Source organism: Eurypyga helias, unplaced genomic scaffold (assembly GCF_000690775.1).
Source record: "Eurypyga helias isolate BGI_N326 unplaced genomic scaffold, ASM69077v1 scaffold23100, whole genome shotgun sequence".
Classification (NCBI taxonomy): Eukaryota; Metazoa; Chordata; class Aves; order Eurypygiformes; family Eurypygidae; genus Eurypyga; species Eurypyga helias.
This window is the reverse complement of record NW_010224085.1, coordinates 1-17,288: the sequence shown is the minus strand read 5'-3', so window position 1 is coordinate 17,288 and position 17,288 is coordinate 1. Positions and strand designations below refer to the sequence as shown.

Here is a 17,288-nt window from a genome sequence, read left to right as displayed (position 1 = left end):
TTTGACTAATGCCTTCCTACGCTAGTTTGCTATTGGCATTAACAGCTTGGAGCTCCACGCAGGAAACCTATAATTAAACACAGCTTTTAAGAAAGTCTGACACTGAATATGGGTGAGCATTACTGTGCAACAGCACCCGCCTATCTAACCCAACTCAAATATGCATTTACTGGTTTTTTAGAACAAAATAAACTGTTCAGATTCATAGGCATAGGTTCACCTCTGTGCCTGTGATATGAAAAGATATTTGAAAGACAAAGGTGGTAATCAACATCTGAGCAAGACAGATTAGCTGTGTCTAACGATTTAGAGTTCAGCTGTAAAACATACATATTGCACAAGGCAACCAGCTAAAGATGAGGGTTTTTCTTCCACACAGGGTTTGAATAGCCCCTTAGAAGTCTTCCAGCTGAGATCACCGAGAGCTGCAGAGACAGACCTGCTGCAGTCACTGGAGAAACTGGTCAGTGGGAGCTGATTACAAAAGGCTGTTCTTAAATGCCTTACAAGGACTGCGCAGAAAACCTCCGAGCCCGAACACCATGATTGCTGAACATGAGCCGTGGGTCAAACCTGTATCTATAGAGAAGAACAGAGTCTCTGTGAGTTACAGTTAGACCACTTCTAGAAATAGCTTATTTCTGTAACAGCTCCAGTACAAAGCTGCATGAATAGTTGCTTTCTTAACAGCATGCAGCAGGGACAATCTCTCTACATACTGCAACACGTGAATTACAGCTAGTGCTGATATCGTCTCCAGAGAAGCAAATGCTAGCTGCAGCATCCCAACAGCATACGGGCATGTATAGCATTAAGCATTCAGGAGACACACTCTAACAGAAAGCTTTGCTGCCTCAAATCACAAACTTGTATAGCACAACTGTAGGGACACTTTAACTAGTGCTTAAAAGTGCTTTGGTCCAAATGGTTACTGACTGAATTTTGAGTTAAGAAGTGCTATTTACATAGCTGACTAATATATGCAGCTTAGGTCCTAGAGGAAACATTCTTTGCCAACAGCATCTCCAGGAACACTTAGAGCAAGCATTTGGGAAATTCCTGCCTACAGAAACCTGCAGAGCTTTTCCTTGTTTGCAGGCAAACCTGAGGTCGCTCGTCTCTGACTACTCAGCACAGCTGTAAGCTTCAGCTATTTTAAGTCAACAATGGTTGACAAGATTAAAGTAGTAGTATTAACACCATCAAGTTATATTTGGTAGGTCAAATTAACCTAGAGATTAAACATTAAAAAATAGAAACATCAAGAAAGTATCTCTATTAAACAACAGTATGTCAGTAATATTCTATTCCATCATAAATAGCTATACATGCTTCAAATATATATAGCTGCATTTAAAAGTATTATAGCTATAATTAAAAGTATTATAATAATTGATTGAATCAGTGTTTACCCAGGATCGAAGACACCTGGTGTACGGCAAGTTGCTCCTGAACAGGACTGCAGCATCATTAACCGATAGTTCATCTTTTCCAGAATTTCTTGATCAATTGTTTTAGCAATGTTATTGATCTGGTGTGGATCCGCAGTCAAGTTATACACTTCCACAAACACCTGTAGAAGCAAGTTCTTGCACTGTATTAAGTCCTACATGCAAATTAACATTTAATCTTATTATTTGGGAAGACCACTTAATGGCAAGCCTCTAATGTTATTTTCAAGTACCCCGCAGCATCCCCACATTTAGCCAAGGCTAAGTGGTCAAAGACAGACAGCGTGTAGGTAGAGCTAAAGTGTTGCAACAGTACAGGATTGTTGGAAAAGTCTTCACTTCCACCTAAAGCACTCATCTGCTACACTGCAGATTGTGTTAACACATAAACAGAACCCATCTCATGGCTAAGACCCCAGCAAGAGGCCACGGCTAAGCGGTCTGTCTTTCCGTTAATGGATCTCAAAACGCACAATTTCATCACCATCGTGTGCTCATCAGGTACTCCTAGCTGTCAGACTCAGGTGGGTGTCTTGACTACATGCACAAAATATGCTGAATACAAGCACACTGTAACCCTAACACAAGAATGCCTTTTCTTTGGTGTGTGCCTGCTTTGAGAAGATTTTTTGGTTTGCTTTGAGGTTTATCTGGAAGATTTTAGGGCAGAGTTGGGTTTTGGTACATTAAATCTTTAAGCCATTCTGTGGGACAAATACTAATCAAACATATCTCAAGAATTCAGCTGAGGTTTTGTCTGTGCTAGAGCAGGAAGCGTGACTGCAGATGATGTTGATTAAAGCTGGCTGAGTTGTGTCTAACTTGAAGCTGCATCCAGACAGACTTCGGTTGCATGCTTTCTTGTAAGGTTCTCTACAAGGTTTTCAAAGCCACATTGCTGCGTCTTCCCAATACTGTCAGTCTTAATTTAGCTGACCCAGGTAAGCCGAGTGATCCAGAAATGCTATAGCCATACCTTCTTACTGGGAGGGAAAAAAAGTGACATGAAGTGTATTATCAGACCAAGTTTGGAGCCTACTTTTACGAAGAAAGGTGCAACACTCATTTACCTGCGCCATAAATTGTCAGAAAGTGGAAAAATGAAGGGCAGGGGCTGCTAATCAGCATCTTGGTCTCATCAACTGGCTTTCTTGCTATCTTACTGCAAAAAACATCTTGTGGCACTAACTCCCCTGCTTTCAGTCATTCGGTTACCAGAAAACATCCTGTGTGGTGGCATGACACCAGGGATACTCGCTGTTTATGCATTTATTGCACATCTGCTGACAATGCAGTTCATCACATTTGCGTCCTGGCTGCCTCAAAGCCAACATGCTCTCTGGAGCCACTGTGTGTGAAGGGGCACAAGTAAAGACCCAACCTGTAACACACCAGGTTCTCTGCAAACAGCAGAGAGAGCTGAGCAGTTTCTGAAGGTGGGACATTATGTCCCTTATACCCAAACAACTTGTGATAAAGGTTAGAGACCTTTCTCAGTTTAAACCTAAATACTTGTTTTATCAAGCAAAATAAGTGAGTGATAGAAGAGAAACAGTCAGCCTGGGATTTCAGTTCTTCCCCAGGAAAAGAGTCACAGCTGAACACAACAGCAGAGGTACAGTGTAACAGAAAACACCAGTTTTACAGAAGACTCCACCACGTGGGATTAGGGTAGGACAGAGAACTGAGACCAGCCCCAGCACAGGTCCCCATGAGGCCATCGGGTGATACCAGAAGGCAGTAATCATAGTTTAGGCTATCGTGCCTTCCTCATTCCCCTCCCACAACCCTTTTTTTTCTTCCCAGAACCCCAGAGTTTTGGTCAAACATCCTCACCAGTAGATAAACACTTCACTGTTTATCCTGCAAGCAATGCTAATCTGCTTTTTGGAGTACTTTACGGGAACCTTGAGAACAGATAAGAGTGCAGACAGTCGCTCACGAAGTTGTGAGCTGTTAACATCTGCCAGTCAGGCAGAGACTCACCTCCCGGTCATCAAACTCACAGTACTGCAGATCCCAGGAAGTTGACAGTGTCCGTACACAAGCGTATGTGTTGTTATAGGAATCTTCACAGACACAGTCTGGGAAGCAGTGCTGTGAAATGGGCAGTGAACAAAAAATTCAGAGCCAGAAAATAAAGATGAACCAGCGATCCTTTCTATGGAGCCTATAGCATCTCAAGCCAACTGCAGTTAACGGATAACACCAGGACCTGACATGCAAGTCTCCACTGGGGATTTTAAGCAAAAACTTAGCTCTTCTAAATTTGAGAAAGTGGTGTTAGCGAAGTCACCACGATTCCGTGCATGTTACGTGGGAAGCTCATGCATGTACACTGAAGGGAACCACACAACACACACTACTAAAGACGCTTTACTTCAAGCAAACCTTCTTTGATTCAGGAAGTAGCTAGTGACTTAAATAAAAAAAGTTACAAGTAAGAATTGTGAGATAAGGTCTCTGGAAGTTTGAAGGAACATGACGTCGCTGCCCCCCCCCCCTTCCTGCTTATTTCTCCAGCTCCTATAGATTCCCATTGAAAGGGTGACTGTGTTCTGTATGGTCATATGGACACCTCAGTTCCGCACGGCTGAAGGTCTCCTCCCTCTGATTCTTAACTGCTTCAGAGGACCTACAGAGTCAGCTCCGACTTACCAAGACACTGGGGGCTCACTTATTAGAACCAGGTTGGCCCACACAGCAAACAGGTTTAACTCAGCAGCTATGTTCTAATATTAACAGCTCTTGTCTTGCTTACTGTGACTCCAGGTCCTAGGCCAGGACAGGTAGGATCACTGCCGTTGTATCCTTCTCCTTGGTACTCCACCAAGAAGTCTGATCTCCATGTCACATTTCTGTCTCCTCTCTAGGAGAAGAGGTTAACATGACTTAGTATCCACTGTGCTGTGAAAAAGAAGTTCTCCATGCCTGGTGTAACACCAACGCTGCTCACTGCTTACAAGGCAGTTTGAGTCAGTCTTAAAATAACATTTAACCTGACGGTAGAATGTCTTGTGTAACTGGAAGACAAGGATACAACTCAAAGTGTTAGTACACCTCGTGAAGGTTTAAAGCGCTATCTTAAATTTATAAAGAATCATGCAGTAAAACCAAACAGGAGCTGCATGGCCAGATACTACTGTATTACAGACAAGATCTCCGTAACGAGGCTGTTTCTCTTTGATTTAGATCAGAGTACCCCAACAGGTGGAAAAAGATAACCTTGGGACAAGAAAAGAAACAGCTTTGAGAAGCAACTAAGTTTTAAGTTGCTCGATTTGTAAGGTGCATTCTAAAAGACAGAGGAGAGGGAGGTTTAAAATTAATACACAGCACCATCACAGGCACATACAGCAAAACAATGTGTTTCACAGTTTTGACACCACCAGAGTTTAAACCAGATGCCTTTTACCTGCTTCTGCCTAAAGAAGAGCTTAAGGTTGGGATACAAGGTTTTAAAAGCAAAGCCCTGTTTTAAATCTGGATGATCTCCTACGTGTCCAAGTAAGCTGCCTTCAATTTATAGACTAAATTTAATTAAAACTAAAAGGATCAGCTGCAAGCAGCTTTATTTAAATAGGCTTCTGCTCACTTATTGAAAAAGGACAGGTTTACTCTAGAAAACCATATGCATTTTTCCAGAGTTTAGGGGGAAACTCTAGCTCTACAGAAAACTGAGGCAAACCAAGGATTTAAGTTAAGGGCAGTCTGCTTTTCTCCTAGCTCTATGCTGAGAAATCCTAAGGAAAAGGGGAGTGAGGATGCAAGACAGAAACAACACACAACCTTCAAAACAGGAATTATCACAAATGGCAGGATTAGCCAAAGGCTGACACAACTTTCCGTTACAAAATGACCATAAGGTTGTAGGGCTTATCAAAATACATCTGCATTGAAACAGCATGCCTGCTTTCTTGCTATGAACATCCTGTGTGAAAGTGCCATCAAGGGAAGAATCTGGGTTATGAGTCAACCCACTCTATTGGAGGAAGTAGTATTCACTTTGAATAACAACTCGTTACCATCCCCTGCCCACCTACTTACCAACAGAGGCAGTAGTGACATCCCATCCATCTGGGTCTTATTCAAGTCATATCCTGCGATATCCAGAATAGTGGGACCCAAATCAATATTTGCAACAAGCATCTGCAAGGTGATGAAAACTTACTTCAGAAGACCAGAACCTAACAGCTGTAATTTCACAGACTTCTACATTTTAAGCACCTTAAGGTTAGGTACATCTTAACTACTTGATTTCATCCTGATAGGCTCAGGGACCCTGTAACATTCACAAATATGGGTAGGGTCTTTGGAAAGCGAGCTTCGTGCTCCGTTTATTTCTGTAGTCTGCAGTCACTCAAATTTACTGATTCAAGCAAGAGTACACAGCTTTGTAGAATGAGGTCTTTGCACTTTCTACCACTCCATGTACTGAATTTCGCTGATACATATATATGCAAAAGAACAGATTATTACCTAAAGCCACTAACTGTGAAACAATATTAAAAGTAACCCCACGCTCCGATTTCACTTCTTTCTTACCTTGTTTGTCTGATTCGGTTTTATCCCTGGTCCTCGCACTAGCAACGGAACTTTGATATCAAACTCATACAGCTGCCGTTTGTCTATGGGCAAAGAGAACTGTCCTATACAGTAGAAAATGGAAAGAGTTAAATGGCTTCTTGCTTTAGGTGTTAAGAGTCTTGTGTTACGTCATTTCCAGCCACCAATTTTTGTAACTAGTCAGAAGTAGTTCTTAACCTGAACTGCATTAAAAGAGCAGAGGATGGGAATAAACAACTACCAAGTATCAGACGTATTTTAAAAACTTTAAGCGCTTAGATGCCGCATTTTTAGTTGTGAAACACTATACAGACAGATCTTGGACAGATTTTTAGTCATCAATTCTGTCATGGCAATTCTTCCTACAGAAGAGACCCCATTTCTCCATTTCTGTCCTAATTTCATGTATACCAGGATTCAGCGGTAGAGCTTAATGCTAAAAACTGCAACCAAACAAAGCCCAATCAAACAATAAAATCCCCAAACACCCCACACTGCAACTCCAGATTGTTTTGCAACTCCAGTCATCACTTCTCATGTCTCCCGTTCTCTACAGCTGCTGCTCCCCATTTCTGGAGCAGTCATGAGGGTGAAATGCTATGCGATTCCTGGATTTCATGTAAGTGTTCGGTAGGCAGTGAAAGCATTACCAGTGTGGAAGCCATTGTCTGATGTGTAAAAGATGTACGTGTTGTCCAATTCTCCATTCAATTCCAGTTTCTTCACTAGTTTCTCTACCAGGTCATCTACTGACAGCAGAGTTTGCCACCTACACAGAAACAAAGTCATTTGTATCAGAGCATGAAAAGTTTAGACTAATTCTGACTGCAAGCGGGGCATTTGTATTCCGCTTCAAGTCAGCATACGCACGGCAAGTTGATTATTTTGCTTGCAAATTCTGAAAACAATCTTCACAGATCACTACTTTGTACTATTTGAAGCTGCAATTTCAGATAGAAACAGACTGTTTGTCTTCAGTTCTTGTTGATTTTATTCTGTGGTGTCTGAAAAAGACGACCAGTGCTGATTACTTCTTATCTAAAGACAGTCAAGAGCAACTCTGAAGCAACACAGTGGCAAAGAGTCAGAGTTATCACCTGCAAGGTCGCTTGTCAGTTTTTATATCTCATTTTTAATACTAAAATGCAAGAATGCCATGAAGTTTGTTGTCTAAACAGGATCCTTTCTGCTTGAAAGCTACATCAGCTACTTTGTATTACTCATGCAATATCAGGGTCCATTACTCCAGTGTGTCTAGAGCCTTAAGCAGCCACAGGTTATTCTTTCCTTTGTCACAGGGTCTGCCATTGAGACGAGTGACGGCTACTGTGAGGTCAGTAACGAGCCTCCACAGACTAGTATTATGCTGAGTTAGAGTTATTCAATTTTTGGCTCCTGTTGTCTCCCACCTTAATTTAAGCTTTTGTTGCATAATTCTACTTTCATGTTTTATTGAGCCAGAGCCTGAAAAAAAGCTTTCCTTTCTACTGAAAAGAGGGAACAAGCTGTATGTTCATGTTACTTCCTGATCCCCTTTTATAAAAAGGAATCAAGCACCCACTTTGGCCAGTCAGATATTCCCAAAAAAAACACAGACTGAGAGCCAAGGTTGATAAATCAGATTAGTTGGCAGACCAATCAATCACATTTCATGTGCATCATACAGGAATCTGAAATTCAAGTGAAGCAGAAGGTAAGATCATTTCTTATGAAAGCTTGCCATGCACTGGAAGAGCAGCAGTAGAGACACCAAGCACGACTGATCTCTTACGATAAGTGACGGCAGCATTTGGGAGCAAAATATTTCTGAAGTCAATGACAAGTTTCTTTGTAAAAAGTAAACCAGAAGTTAGGTGTGCTAGGACAGATGCCAGAGAACAATTATGGGTAATAAGACATCTGTGGTCAGACCTATTGCAACCCTTAAAAAAAAATTTCTTTTTTTAAGTAGTTTTGTTAAGTAGTTTTCTTAAGCAAAAAAACCCCAATCTTACCGCTTCCTATAAGCATCATCAAGAAACTGAATTGAAGAGTTAGTCATGGGAGTCTTTGCTTGTCGAATTAACCAGTGCTTGTTCTAAAGAAAAAAGACAAGGAACTTGGCATAGGAGAGAAGTACCAGCTTTTATACGTTTCTTAGACCAGTTAAAACAGAAATGCTGTTTAGGGTATAACATCCACGATTCCTGCGAAATAGCCAGGCAATGCCATCACACTGACCTGACCCCAGTGCTCCCCCTTGGCTCATGTAAAATCTAAGTCACAAGAGTAGAATATACTACAGCTCCATTACGCTCAGCCCTTGATGAGAAGAAAACAGCTGTGGATCTTTTCAAAGCAGTTCAGGGAAGAAATGTGTGGAAGGAGCTTGGGAAGGCTCTCCCAGAGAGAGATGTCTGAGAGCCTGAGACAGGTCTGATAAAACCAATCTGAAGGATTGAGCAGCATTGTAAAACTGGAGTTGGCTGTCAAGGTGGGGTTCTTTTGGGACTAAAATTTGCAAGCATCCTAACACAGGTAGAGAGGAAGGGAGAAATTCCTGCATCCAAAGCAATACGCAGTACCTAATTTATGGACATGTGAGGACAAAGACTTGTTACGGTGCCACTGTCAGACTCTGGGTAGCCTACAAACTCAGGGCTGGAGACTAAAGGGAGCAGAAACACTACCATTTTATCTGGATGCTTTGACTCCAGAACGAGCATTGCTTTTGCTGAAGCACTGATGATTCTTCAAGCTGCACCCCCAACTTTCAGACACAGCCCTTCCTTTTCTCCTCGCACCCATTCCCCCAAAGTAACGGGGATGATCCAACTCATACGAAAAGTGATACTCCCACATCCTGAAGCACCAGTCTGAACTGGGTCAGCTGCTGTGTAAACACACGGTTTGTTGTGAACAGCCTGAAGGTTAGTATTAGTGGGGAGCAGAATAAAGGAGAAAGTCATGTCCGTGCAGCTTTACACTCCTCCAGTCAGTAGTCAGAGATGACCCTCTCATCACCCTCAGCTCGAGCCTGTATTTAGCTGGTCACTCCCCTCGGCAGAACCTCTCGTTGATGCAATTTCCCTGCTGTCACAAGCGAGTGACTCTGAACAGGCTCAGGCTTAAGGGACTCAGTGAAGTGACTCATATCTCCTGCAATTATTCAGTTCTCCTGTTTTCTGTTCTTGTAGACTGCAGGGAAGAGTTTTTTGGCATGGAAACTTAATACCACATCCAGTTGAGTTTAATTCAGATGTATTCAGATCTCTCTTACGGCAGTTACAAACAATTCTCTGGAGACTCTAAGGCTATCTCAGCAAGAAAACTCACAGCATAATCAAGACCAAACACCTAGGACTTGTGTTGGTTGAGAAAGTAACGAAAGACGTCACAAACCCCATTGCCAGCTCAGAAGTTCTTCAGAGAATGAAGGAGCTGGCAGAGTCATCTGTGCACCAGCCAACTTTCCCAGGAGGTGGCCTCAGGAGAGGCACTCCATCAGGCACAACCACGCTCGACAACTCAGGCAGGTAAGTCACCTAGTGCAGTAGAATCTTCCTCTTCTCTGCAGTGTTTTGTTCTTCCTACCTTGCTCTAAAGTTTCAGGAACTTCATGCAGCACCTAAACATCCTTGTGGATTTCAACAAACCTCACACTGTCTCAGTCCTCAAATCTGCTTCCCCACCAGTTTCTTTCCCCAGTTACAATCAAAGCTGTCCACTAATCCTGCTACCACCCTATGTCCCATTCTCAAAGAATGTTTAGGAGACCTTGAGACAGCGTATCATATCTTGCCAGCAGAATCCAAACAAATAGAGACGTGCTCTGATTTTGTAGGAATAACACTGCATGCAAGAGAAATACCCAACAGCTCTTAATCAGTTTCTCTCCCAGAACGTCTTAGATAAACCACTCATCTGGACTATCAGTAGTTCTGCTTGGGGTGCTGGAGAGCTACCTATCACTTGATGTAGTTCATAGCTGAGGATCCTAACCAGAAGCTGAACTGCCCATCACTGGCTGGAGTCACGACAACCACGTAGCTCTTATTCTGCATGCAGAGGTTGTGCCCAGGTGGCTCCTTTTAGTGCCCCTTGCTCACATACTGGCTATGGAAGCTAGGCAACATTCATTTAGGAATCAAGACTGTACAATGCAAGACTGCCCAGCAAGCATTGCAACATCAGTGACTTGAGGGGCTGAGCCTACATACATGCTCAATGCTATTGCAAGAATGGTGCTGGCCCTAGAACACAGTGAAGCTCAAAGAAGAGTTAGGCTTCAAGACCACAACACTGCCAATTACAGAAGTGCACTCTGTTAATGGTCGTAGCTATTTTGTGTCTAGGAAGGAGGGTGATGCTCGTCTGTTCCTATTGTGAAACCTAGTAAAACTGCTGTATCCACATATATTAACTGCCAAACATTAAGTCAGCCTGTTATTTTGCTTTGTATTAGACATATGCAGAGCTTTGGCTCCACGTAAGGGAACTCCCACACTGTATTTTTTGACTAGCTGCTGACATTGCTGGTCAAGTTATTTCTGGCTCACTGTTCTAAAAACATTTAGTTATTACACTAATGGAGTCTAAGACAGAATTAGGGATCTTTTTATGGAGGAAAAAAAAAACAAAACAAAACAGTGACTCCCACCCCTAACTTGAAACTCAACAGGTTGGGCTGAAGAGTTTGTTACTGCTTGCAGCCCTTTTCTCCCCTTTCATTCATGTTCTTCTATCATGCTGATAAGCACATGGCTATTTTGCAAGCTACAATCCTCAGCTAAAAACCAAGTTTCACCCTGTACCACACAAGTCACAGTGACCTTAGAATAGGTTTCACTGGGTTCCAGATTGGCATTTAGGCAATGGGATCTCTTAAGATTAGGAGCAAATCTTGAAGTGAACCAGTTGAACATGGAACAGCAGTGAGTTCTACATTTTAAACTAATTGAAACAAAGCCTCCCTAAGTTAAATATCTCACCAGCTTAACTGTTTGTGACTTTCACTTATTGGCAGAGTAAGTTGCAGCGGATTAGTCTGAGCTAGACCATATTTGGCCAAGTTTACTGGCAGTGGAAGGCACTGGCCTGTCACAAGGATGGCTGAGTTTGTACCATTAGGTTCAGCAACGTGGGTTACAGGTTATTTCAACAAATGAAAGGCAAGTCCTCTAAGTCGTTAGTGACCCTGGGCCCTGCAGTTCACGATTTCACAAATTTCTCTGGTTAGCCTGACACACTCGTCAACTGGGGGCAGCTTTGCCCTAAGCTTAAGCAATGGACCACCTGCCCATGTGGGCAGATGTGCCTAGGAAAACAGGACTCTCGTCATTCTTCACCTGAGCCTTGTGTGGCACTCTACCTATGTGCTCTCCTGAGCACACCGAGAGCAAGGGAAGAACATTAAGAACTTCAGAACAGTCTGGAAATTGGACAAGGTATTGACTTTTTTCCATTTATCAAGCATAATTCCACTGTACTGCCTTATCATTTTTGCCACAACAAGATATTGGGATGCAAAAATCTCCAAGTCACAATACACATATCTTACCCTGAAAGGCTGATTAATGTGACTAAATAACCAGTAGTCATAGTATTAGCCTATTCTTCCCACTGCTTAAACTTAAGATGCAAGCCAGGGTCCTTGCCTGCTGCTCTCATAAGCTAGCAGAATAACCTAGGCAGGTTATTTTCACTTACCTTCCCATGAATATTAAAATTGCTGTTTCTTGGTGCACTGACATTCTGAAAGCTCTTCGTATACTGTGGAGCAGCCGTCCAAGGGGAGTGTGGTGCTGGTGTCGAGATCATCATAAAGAAAGGTTCAAAATTGGATTTATACTCCAAGAAGTCCAATGACATGTTGGCCTGTGAACAGTTTTGTTGGAGAAAAGTCATTCCAAAGGGAGCCGCAAGTATTGGAAAAATCCAAACAAGACATTCAAAACTCATTCAGAGCTCGGAAGTAATGGGAACATTTAAACTATTTCAGAAACCTACTGCTTGCTCATCTACAAGAGTCCTGAGCAGCAGCTTGTGAAAAAAATCCAAGCTTTCATGGTAAGCAAATCATTTGTCCCACATCTCTGGACAGCTTTCTACTTCAGATCTTTGCATTATTTGGACCTGGATAGCTCTTCAAAAGTTTATGCGTATTCCAAGTATCAACAAAATCCACTAAACTCTGCTTTCATCGATTAAACTGGAGCTTTCTTTAACACAGTCTGAATCTTTGAGACTCTCAGATGCCATCTCCTGCCCGACAGATCACAGTTTAGCAGCTTCAGTTGTCATCAGAAACCTTTCCAGAGCTATCGCTGGTTTTTAGCCTCACTGTTTATAGTGTATGCTCATTCTGTAACAAGCTCCTAGTTTCTAAGGGCTGCCACATTTCTGCTGCTGAAGCCGGACGCTCCAGCAAAGGAGATCGCCAAACTAACTCCTCTCACTCATGCCACTTCACTTTCATTTTCGTTTCAGCCTACACACAGTCTCAAGTAGCAAGTTAGAAGAGATGGCAGGTTCCATTTTGGCCTTCCCTTGCTCAGCCTTTGAAATTAAAGCTTCAAAAGGTGTTACTTGCAGGCGAGTTCTTCAGTCTTCAAATCTTGCATCATTTTCCTTTCCCACCTGATTAGCATACCCCATTTTGGATACCCTTTTCCTTCTCTAGAAGCAGCAACACACACTGAATTCCCTCCTCTTCCTTCCTCCTACAACTAATCAAGTAGGGCTGGACTTCAGTTATACAACAACGGTTAAGGGAGGATAAGAACTGTGCGAGTTTGCAAACCTGGTTCAGAAACCAGTACAATGGAGGCAAGCTCACCAAGGTTTGTTAGGAGCTTAAACTGCAACATGTCAGGACTGCAGCAGACAGATCCAGAGGAATTCAGATTCTTAACACCAGACTTAAGTACCCTTAGAAGTCCTTAGTCAGGGCAAGAAAGCAAGATGCCCTGTTGCATCAAGCAACACAGGAACTTTGCATAAGCAATTTACTCCTGTGCACCATCCATCAGGTGAATTAAACACTAGCTCTGAAATGCTGCATACATATTTGGTAACTATAGGCAGAAGGTAGAAAGCAACACACTGAAAATCATAGTACACTGCTGTATCACTAGGTAACACACCACGAGTAAGAGGTTTATTTGACCTGTTGGTCAAAATGCTTATGAGCTGCTGAAGGATCAAAAGAGACCAGTACAATGCCAGTAATAGGATAGTCACACTTCTGACTTATCAATTCCAATCTAGCTTTAGACAGTGTAAATCTAAATTTAATCAGACAGCTGTTCAGTACCCTAAGAAATAGCAGTCGTTTCTGTTCCTAGTCAGCAGCTGTCAATGCTCAAGAACCCACTGGAATGAAACTCATTAGGGTCTCAGCAAAAGACAACAACAACTGCACAAGGCGACTTCTAGAGGAGAATTTACCCGAGTGCTGCATGTGAGCTCCCAGCGCTACCAACTCACACACTGTACCAGCATGTCGAGTTAAGACTCCAGTTTGGTGGACTTCCCCTGAAACCTCCAAGCTAATGGCACTTGCTAAACAGGGCCTCAAGAGAGCTAAAATAACTCTTCCAACTTTCCTTTAAGTCTTGGGTACCTTCGCTACCCCTCTTTACCTTAAGAGGATATGGAGGCTGATGACTCCCCTGCTCAGCTACCCATTTTGGCACAGTCCACACATTGCCCTCACACACTACAAAGGGTCGATTAGCCTTGATTATTTCCAAGTTATCAGTTTGACTAGGTAGAGATTACAAGATACTGACTCATCATAATATCCAACAAACAAAACACGGTGTAAAGTTATTTTTACATGCTTAACTTCCTACTGAAATCTTGGCCCAGTTAATCTGTTACCGTAGTTGTGTATTGTAACAAAATATATCTGTCTATGAAGTAAGGTAAGACATTGCCTACACGCATCGTGCTCCTCATGCACCGCAGCAGCCAGTATTAACCTCAGTGAGGCTGCTGGCTAGCAAATGGGCAGTTGGAATCCCTTTCCTCTCCGCAGCTCAACAACAAACTCATTTCTAAATATACCCGGAACCTTGCTCCACTGATTAATGCCCACCCACCATCACAACAGCACAATCATGCATTTATCAACCAATGCAGCCTAACACACCCTTCCCCAAGCCCCCAGCAGGAGGCATTAACTGGTCATAAGCAGCTTCTGTAGCACAGGTGTTGCAAAATTTCTTACCAGTACATCCGTCAGATAATCTACACTGTAGTTCTCACCATGCCTTCGTGCTTTGCCGTTTACTGAAAGAGTATAGTTGTAGTACTTCGAATTTTTCTCCTGTGAAAAAGTCACATGTGTAGTTACAGAAAGCAACTCGTAACGCTGACTACTCAAAATAATCCAAATGAGCTGCCAACAGGCATTTCTCAAAAAGGTTATAAGCATTTGTCATAAGGACATTGCAAGAATTCTCTGTTCTCCCGATTTCAGTGCTATCTCACAGTGCTTTGGCTCTACAGGTTGGGGTTCTTCCCCAGGCACCTCAGCAGAGTCACCTTTGTGAAAGCCAAGGATCTGATTCGCAACAGAAGAATAAAGAGAAGAAAGCTTGCGCTGAGTTGTAAGACACTCTCTGTCCGCTCCTTCATGACTAGCCAAGTTAGAACGTGAGTTGGATTACACAGCAACCGAAATTAAGTTAGTAAAAAAAAAAAAAACGGTCACATACCAATGCATACCAAAAACTCCATCCAGGAGGGACATAACCTACTCCCCCTGCATCCTCTGCTCCGTACTGAAAAAAAGACAGACCATGACTCACAGCTTCAATTGTGATGAACAACATTATGTTTCATACTCATGTGCTTTATTCAACACTAATCAGAAAATCCATTAAGCCAAATCTGATTTCAGAATGGAACGGCCTAATACATATGAATACAGAACCACATGTATAGCCTGTTAAAGAAACCAGGGATAAATAACTAAAAAAGACAGTTAACCGAAAGCTTGGCATTCGCCAATAAAATTTAAATTTTATTCCCTGTTCTACCCTGCCCATGAAAATACACGGAGATCCTGGAGAACGTGCAGTACATCACCAGATAACGAGAGGTGACCCAAACACACATGCGACAAGACCTTCTTAGGCTTTGTGATAACAGTTCACGAGACACTGAAAAAAACTGCGTAGACTACCAGCTTCCATCACCCTCTCCCAAAACGGAGCATGAACTTTAAGCAATGCTAGCCTCTTGTCACCTCAGTGCCAAAAAATCTGTAACAATTAGCCTTTAAGCCAGCAAAAAAAAGGGGAAGGGGGGCAAAGTAGCTGCTGAATTAGTGTCAAAATCAAAACACAGGGTGCCTCAGAGCAACACAACGGGTTTTCTCAGGGCTGCCCTCTCCCATCTACGTGGCTTGCCTAACTGCAGGGACAGGGCCCATGCTGAGTCAAGGGATGCTCAGAGTAAGCCAGGTAAGTTCCCCTTCCCCAGTTGCCTCGGTAACATCAGCAGAAACAAAGTTGTGCCTGGCTATGAAAATTCACCTTCCCTTATTCTATTATGCCACCAACATTTTCCAGCAGGAGACACAAGGAAAATAACACCATTAGGAACCCTGTAACTCATCCAGCTCCAAATGGAATTCCATCACACAAGAGGAACGCCTGATCTTACAGCTTTCAGCGCTGAATTTTACGGTTTACCATGAACTACAACAAAGCACAACTTAGTTAAAAACAGAAGAAACCAAAAGCACACCCATACCAAGTGATTCAATAATAAAGTGTTGGGTAACCTCCGTAAAAAGCTCTGATAGTATCTGTTCTCCCAGTGAATTTGTCTCAGTGGGCATTTAATATTAAAAATACCGTATTAGCACCTAAAAAGAAAATAGCCCTCTGATTCAAGGGGCTGTATCAGTCAGGAATATTGAGACAAGATGATTTTTTTTTCTTTCGCATTATTTTAACATCATGCCTGGTCTGGCGCTGGCTTGATGATGTTCTTTAATACCACAGGCCAATCATCTACCCATTTCCCCCACCATCATCGCTAACAATTAACACATCTGAACATACTAAATCAGCCATCACAGATGCAGTAAGAAGAGAAGAACAAAAATACCTCATTCAAATACTTTCCAGCAAAGAATGTTTGATAACCACACATGGCTTTGAGCAGCGCTGGGAAGGTGTACGGTTCTTGAATCTTCTGCCACAACTTGCTGCTACAGTTGCCTTCCAGTGTGTTATTGACAACGTGATGGTTATGGGGGTATTTTCCTGTTAAAATGCTAGCTCGACTGGGACAGCAAAGTGCACTGGGAACATACTGGAAAGACAGGATGAAGAGATACAAGACTGACATTGTGAAACAATTTTTCCTCATAATCTATAGTTTTGAGGTATCGGCTAATAGGTTGATGAAAAAGTTAACCAGCATTAAAGTCTACTCCTTTTTAGACCCAAAGAATTATATCCCAAGTATTTTCACGAGTGGAAAGCTGCACATGAAACTGGTTTTAGGTTTCTGCATCATACACCCTTCAACAACCTCCCCCCACCCTTACAGATCAGATGTAGTTCTTACAGAGCAGCAAGTAGCCATTAAAATGCTGCCTGACGGTTGATTCAGTCCATTACCGTAGCCACGGCAGTGGACCAGAACATGAAAAGCAAAGCGAGTTTTCAGCACGCATGAAGCTGGAAGTTTTGAGCAGCTTCTTCTAAGGCTTCTCAGTTTGTCACAAAAATACTCAGACTGCTCAGTTTTACTCCACTGCTTAAGGAAGTCAGCACAAGTACTCTTAGGAAGTGAAACTCCCAAACTGTGAGCGCAACCTTGAGCTATATTCATTCTGTGACCTAAAAGTAGCTAGGGATTGAATTTAAAAACCCCACAGAGCTACACACAGTCTTCGTAAAACTCTCATTACCTGAGGCACAAACTACACGGACGCAGGTACCTCAGGAGTTCACAGAGTTAACGTAAACACTTACCGCATTGAGGAAGGTTACTCCCATCTGCGCAATGAGGGCATTAGTCTTCTTCAGGGGCGTCTGGAAGAAAGGTACCAAACCCAAATCAGCTAAAAACATACGGGCACTGGGCGAAGCAGCAGAGTTGAAGCCGCGGAAGCGTGAGGTTGAAACCCGCCGTATGCCGCCCGCAAGCCGACCCACCACCGCGGGGCTCGGGCGCTGCCCTGGGAGCCCACCCACAGCGCCTTCCCGGGACCGCAGCGGTCAGACGCGGGTCCGAGGGAGCACAAGCTCGGGGCGCTTCTCGGCA

At 42.9% G+C, this 17,288-nt stretch overlaps 1 protein-coding gene across 1 annotated transcript; it reads right to left on the bottom strand.

The window, feature by feature from the left end:
- GNS (glucosamine (N-acetyl)-6-sulfatase) lies at positions 1–17,056 on the bottom strand (the record flags this gene model as incomplete). Its single annotated transcript, XM_010160491.1, has 13 exons — positions 1–579; positions 1,413–1,573; positions 3,438–3,548; positions 4,213–4,320; positions 5,499–5,600; positions 5,997–6,100; positions 6,668–6,786; positions 8,012–8,094; positions 11,706–11,873; positions 14,230–14,328; positions 14,720–14,785; positions 16,122–16,328; positions 16,997–17,056. Coding segments are annotated over 13 exons (1,464 nt in total), but the record flags the coding sequence as incomplete, so codon positions are not given.
- Between the last annotated feature and the right edge of the window lie 232 nt (positions 17,057–17,288).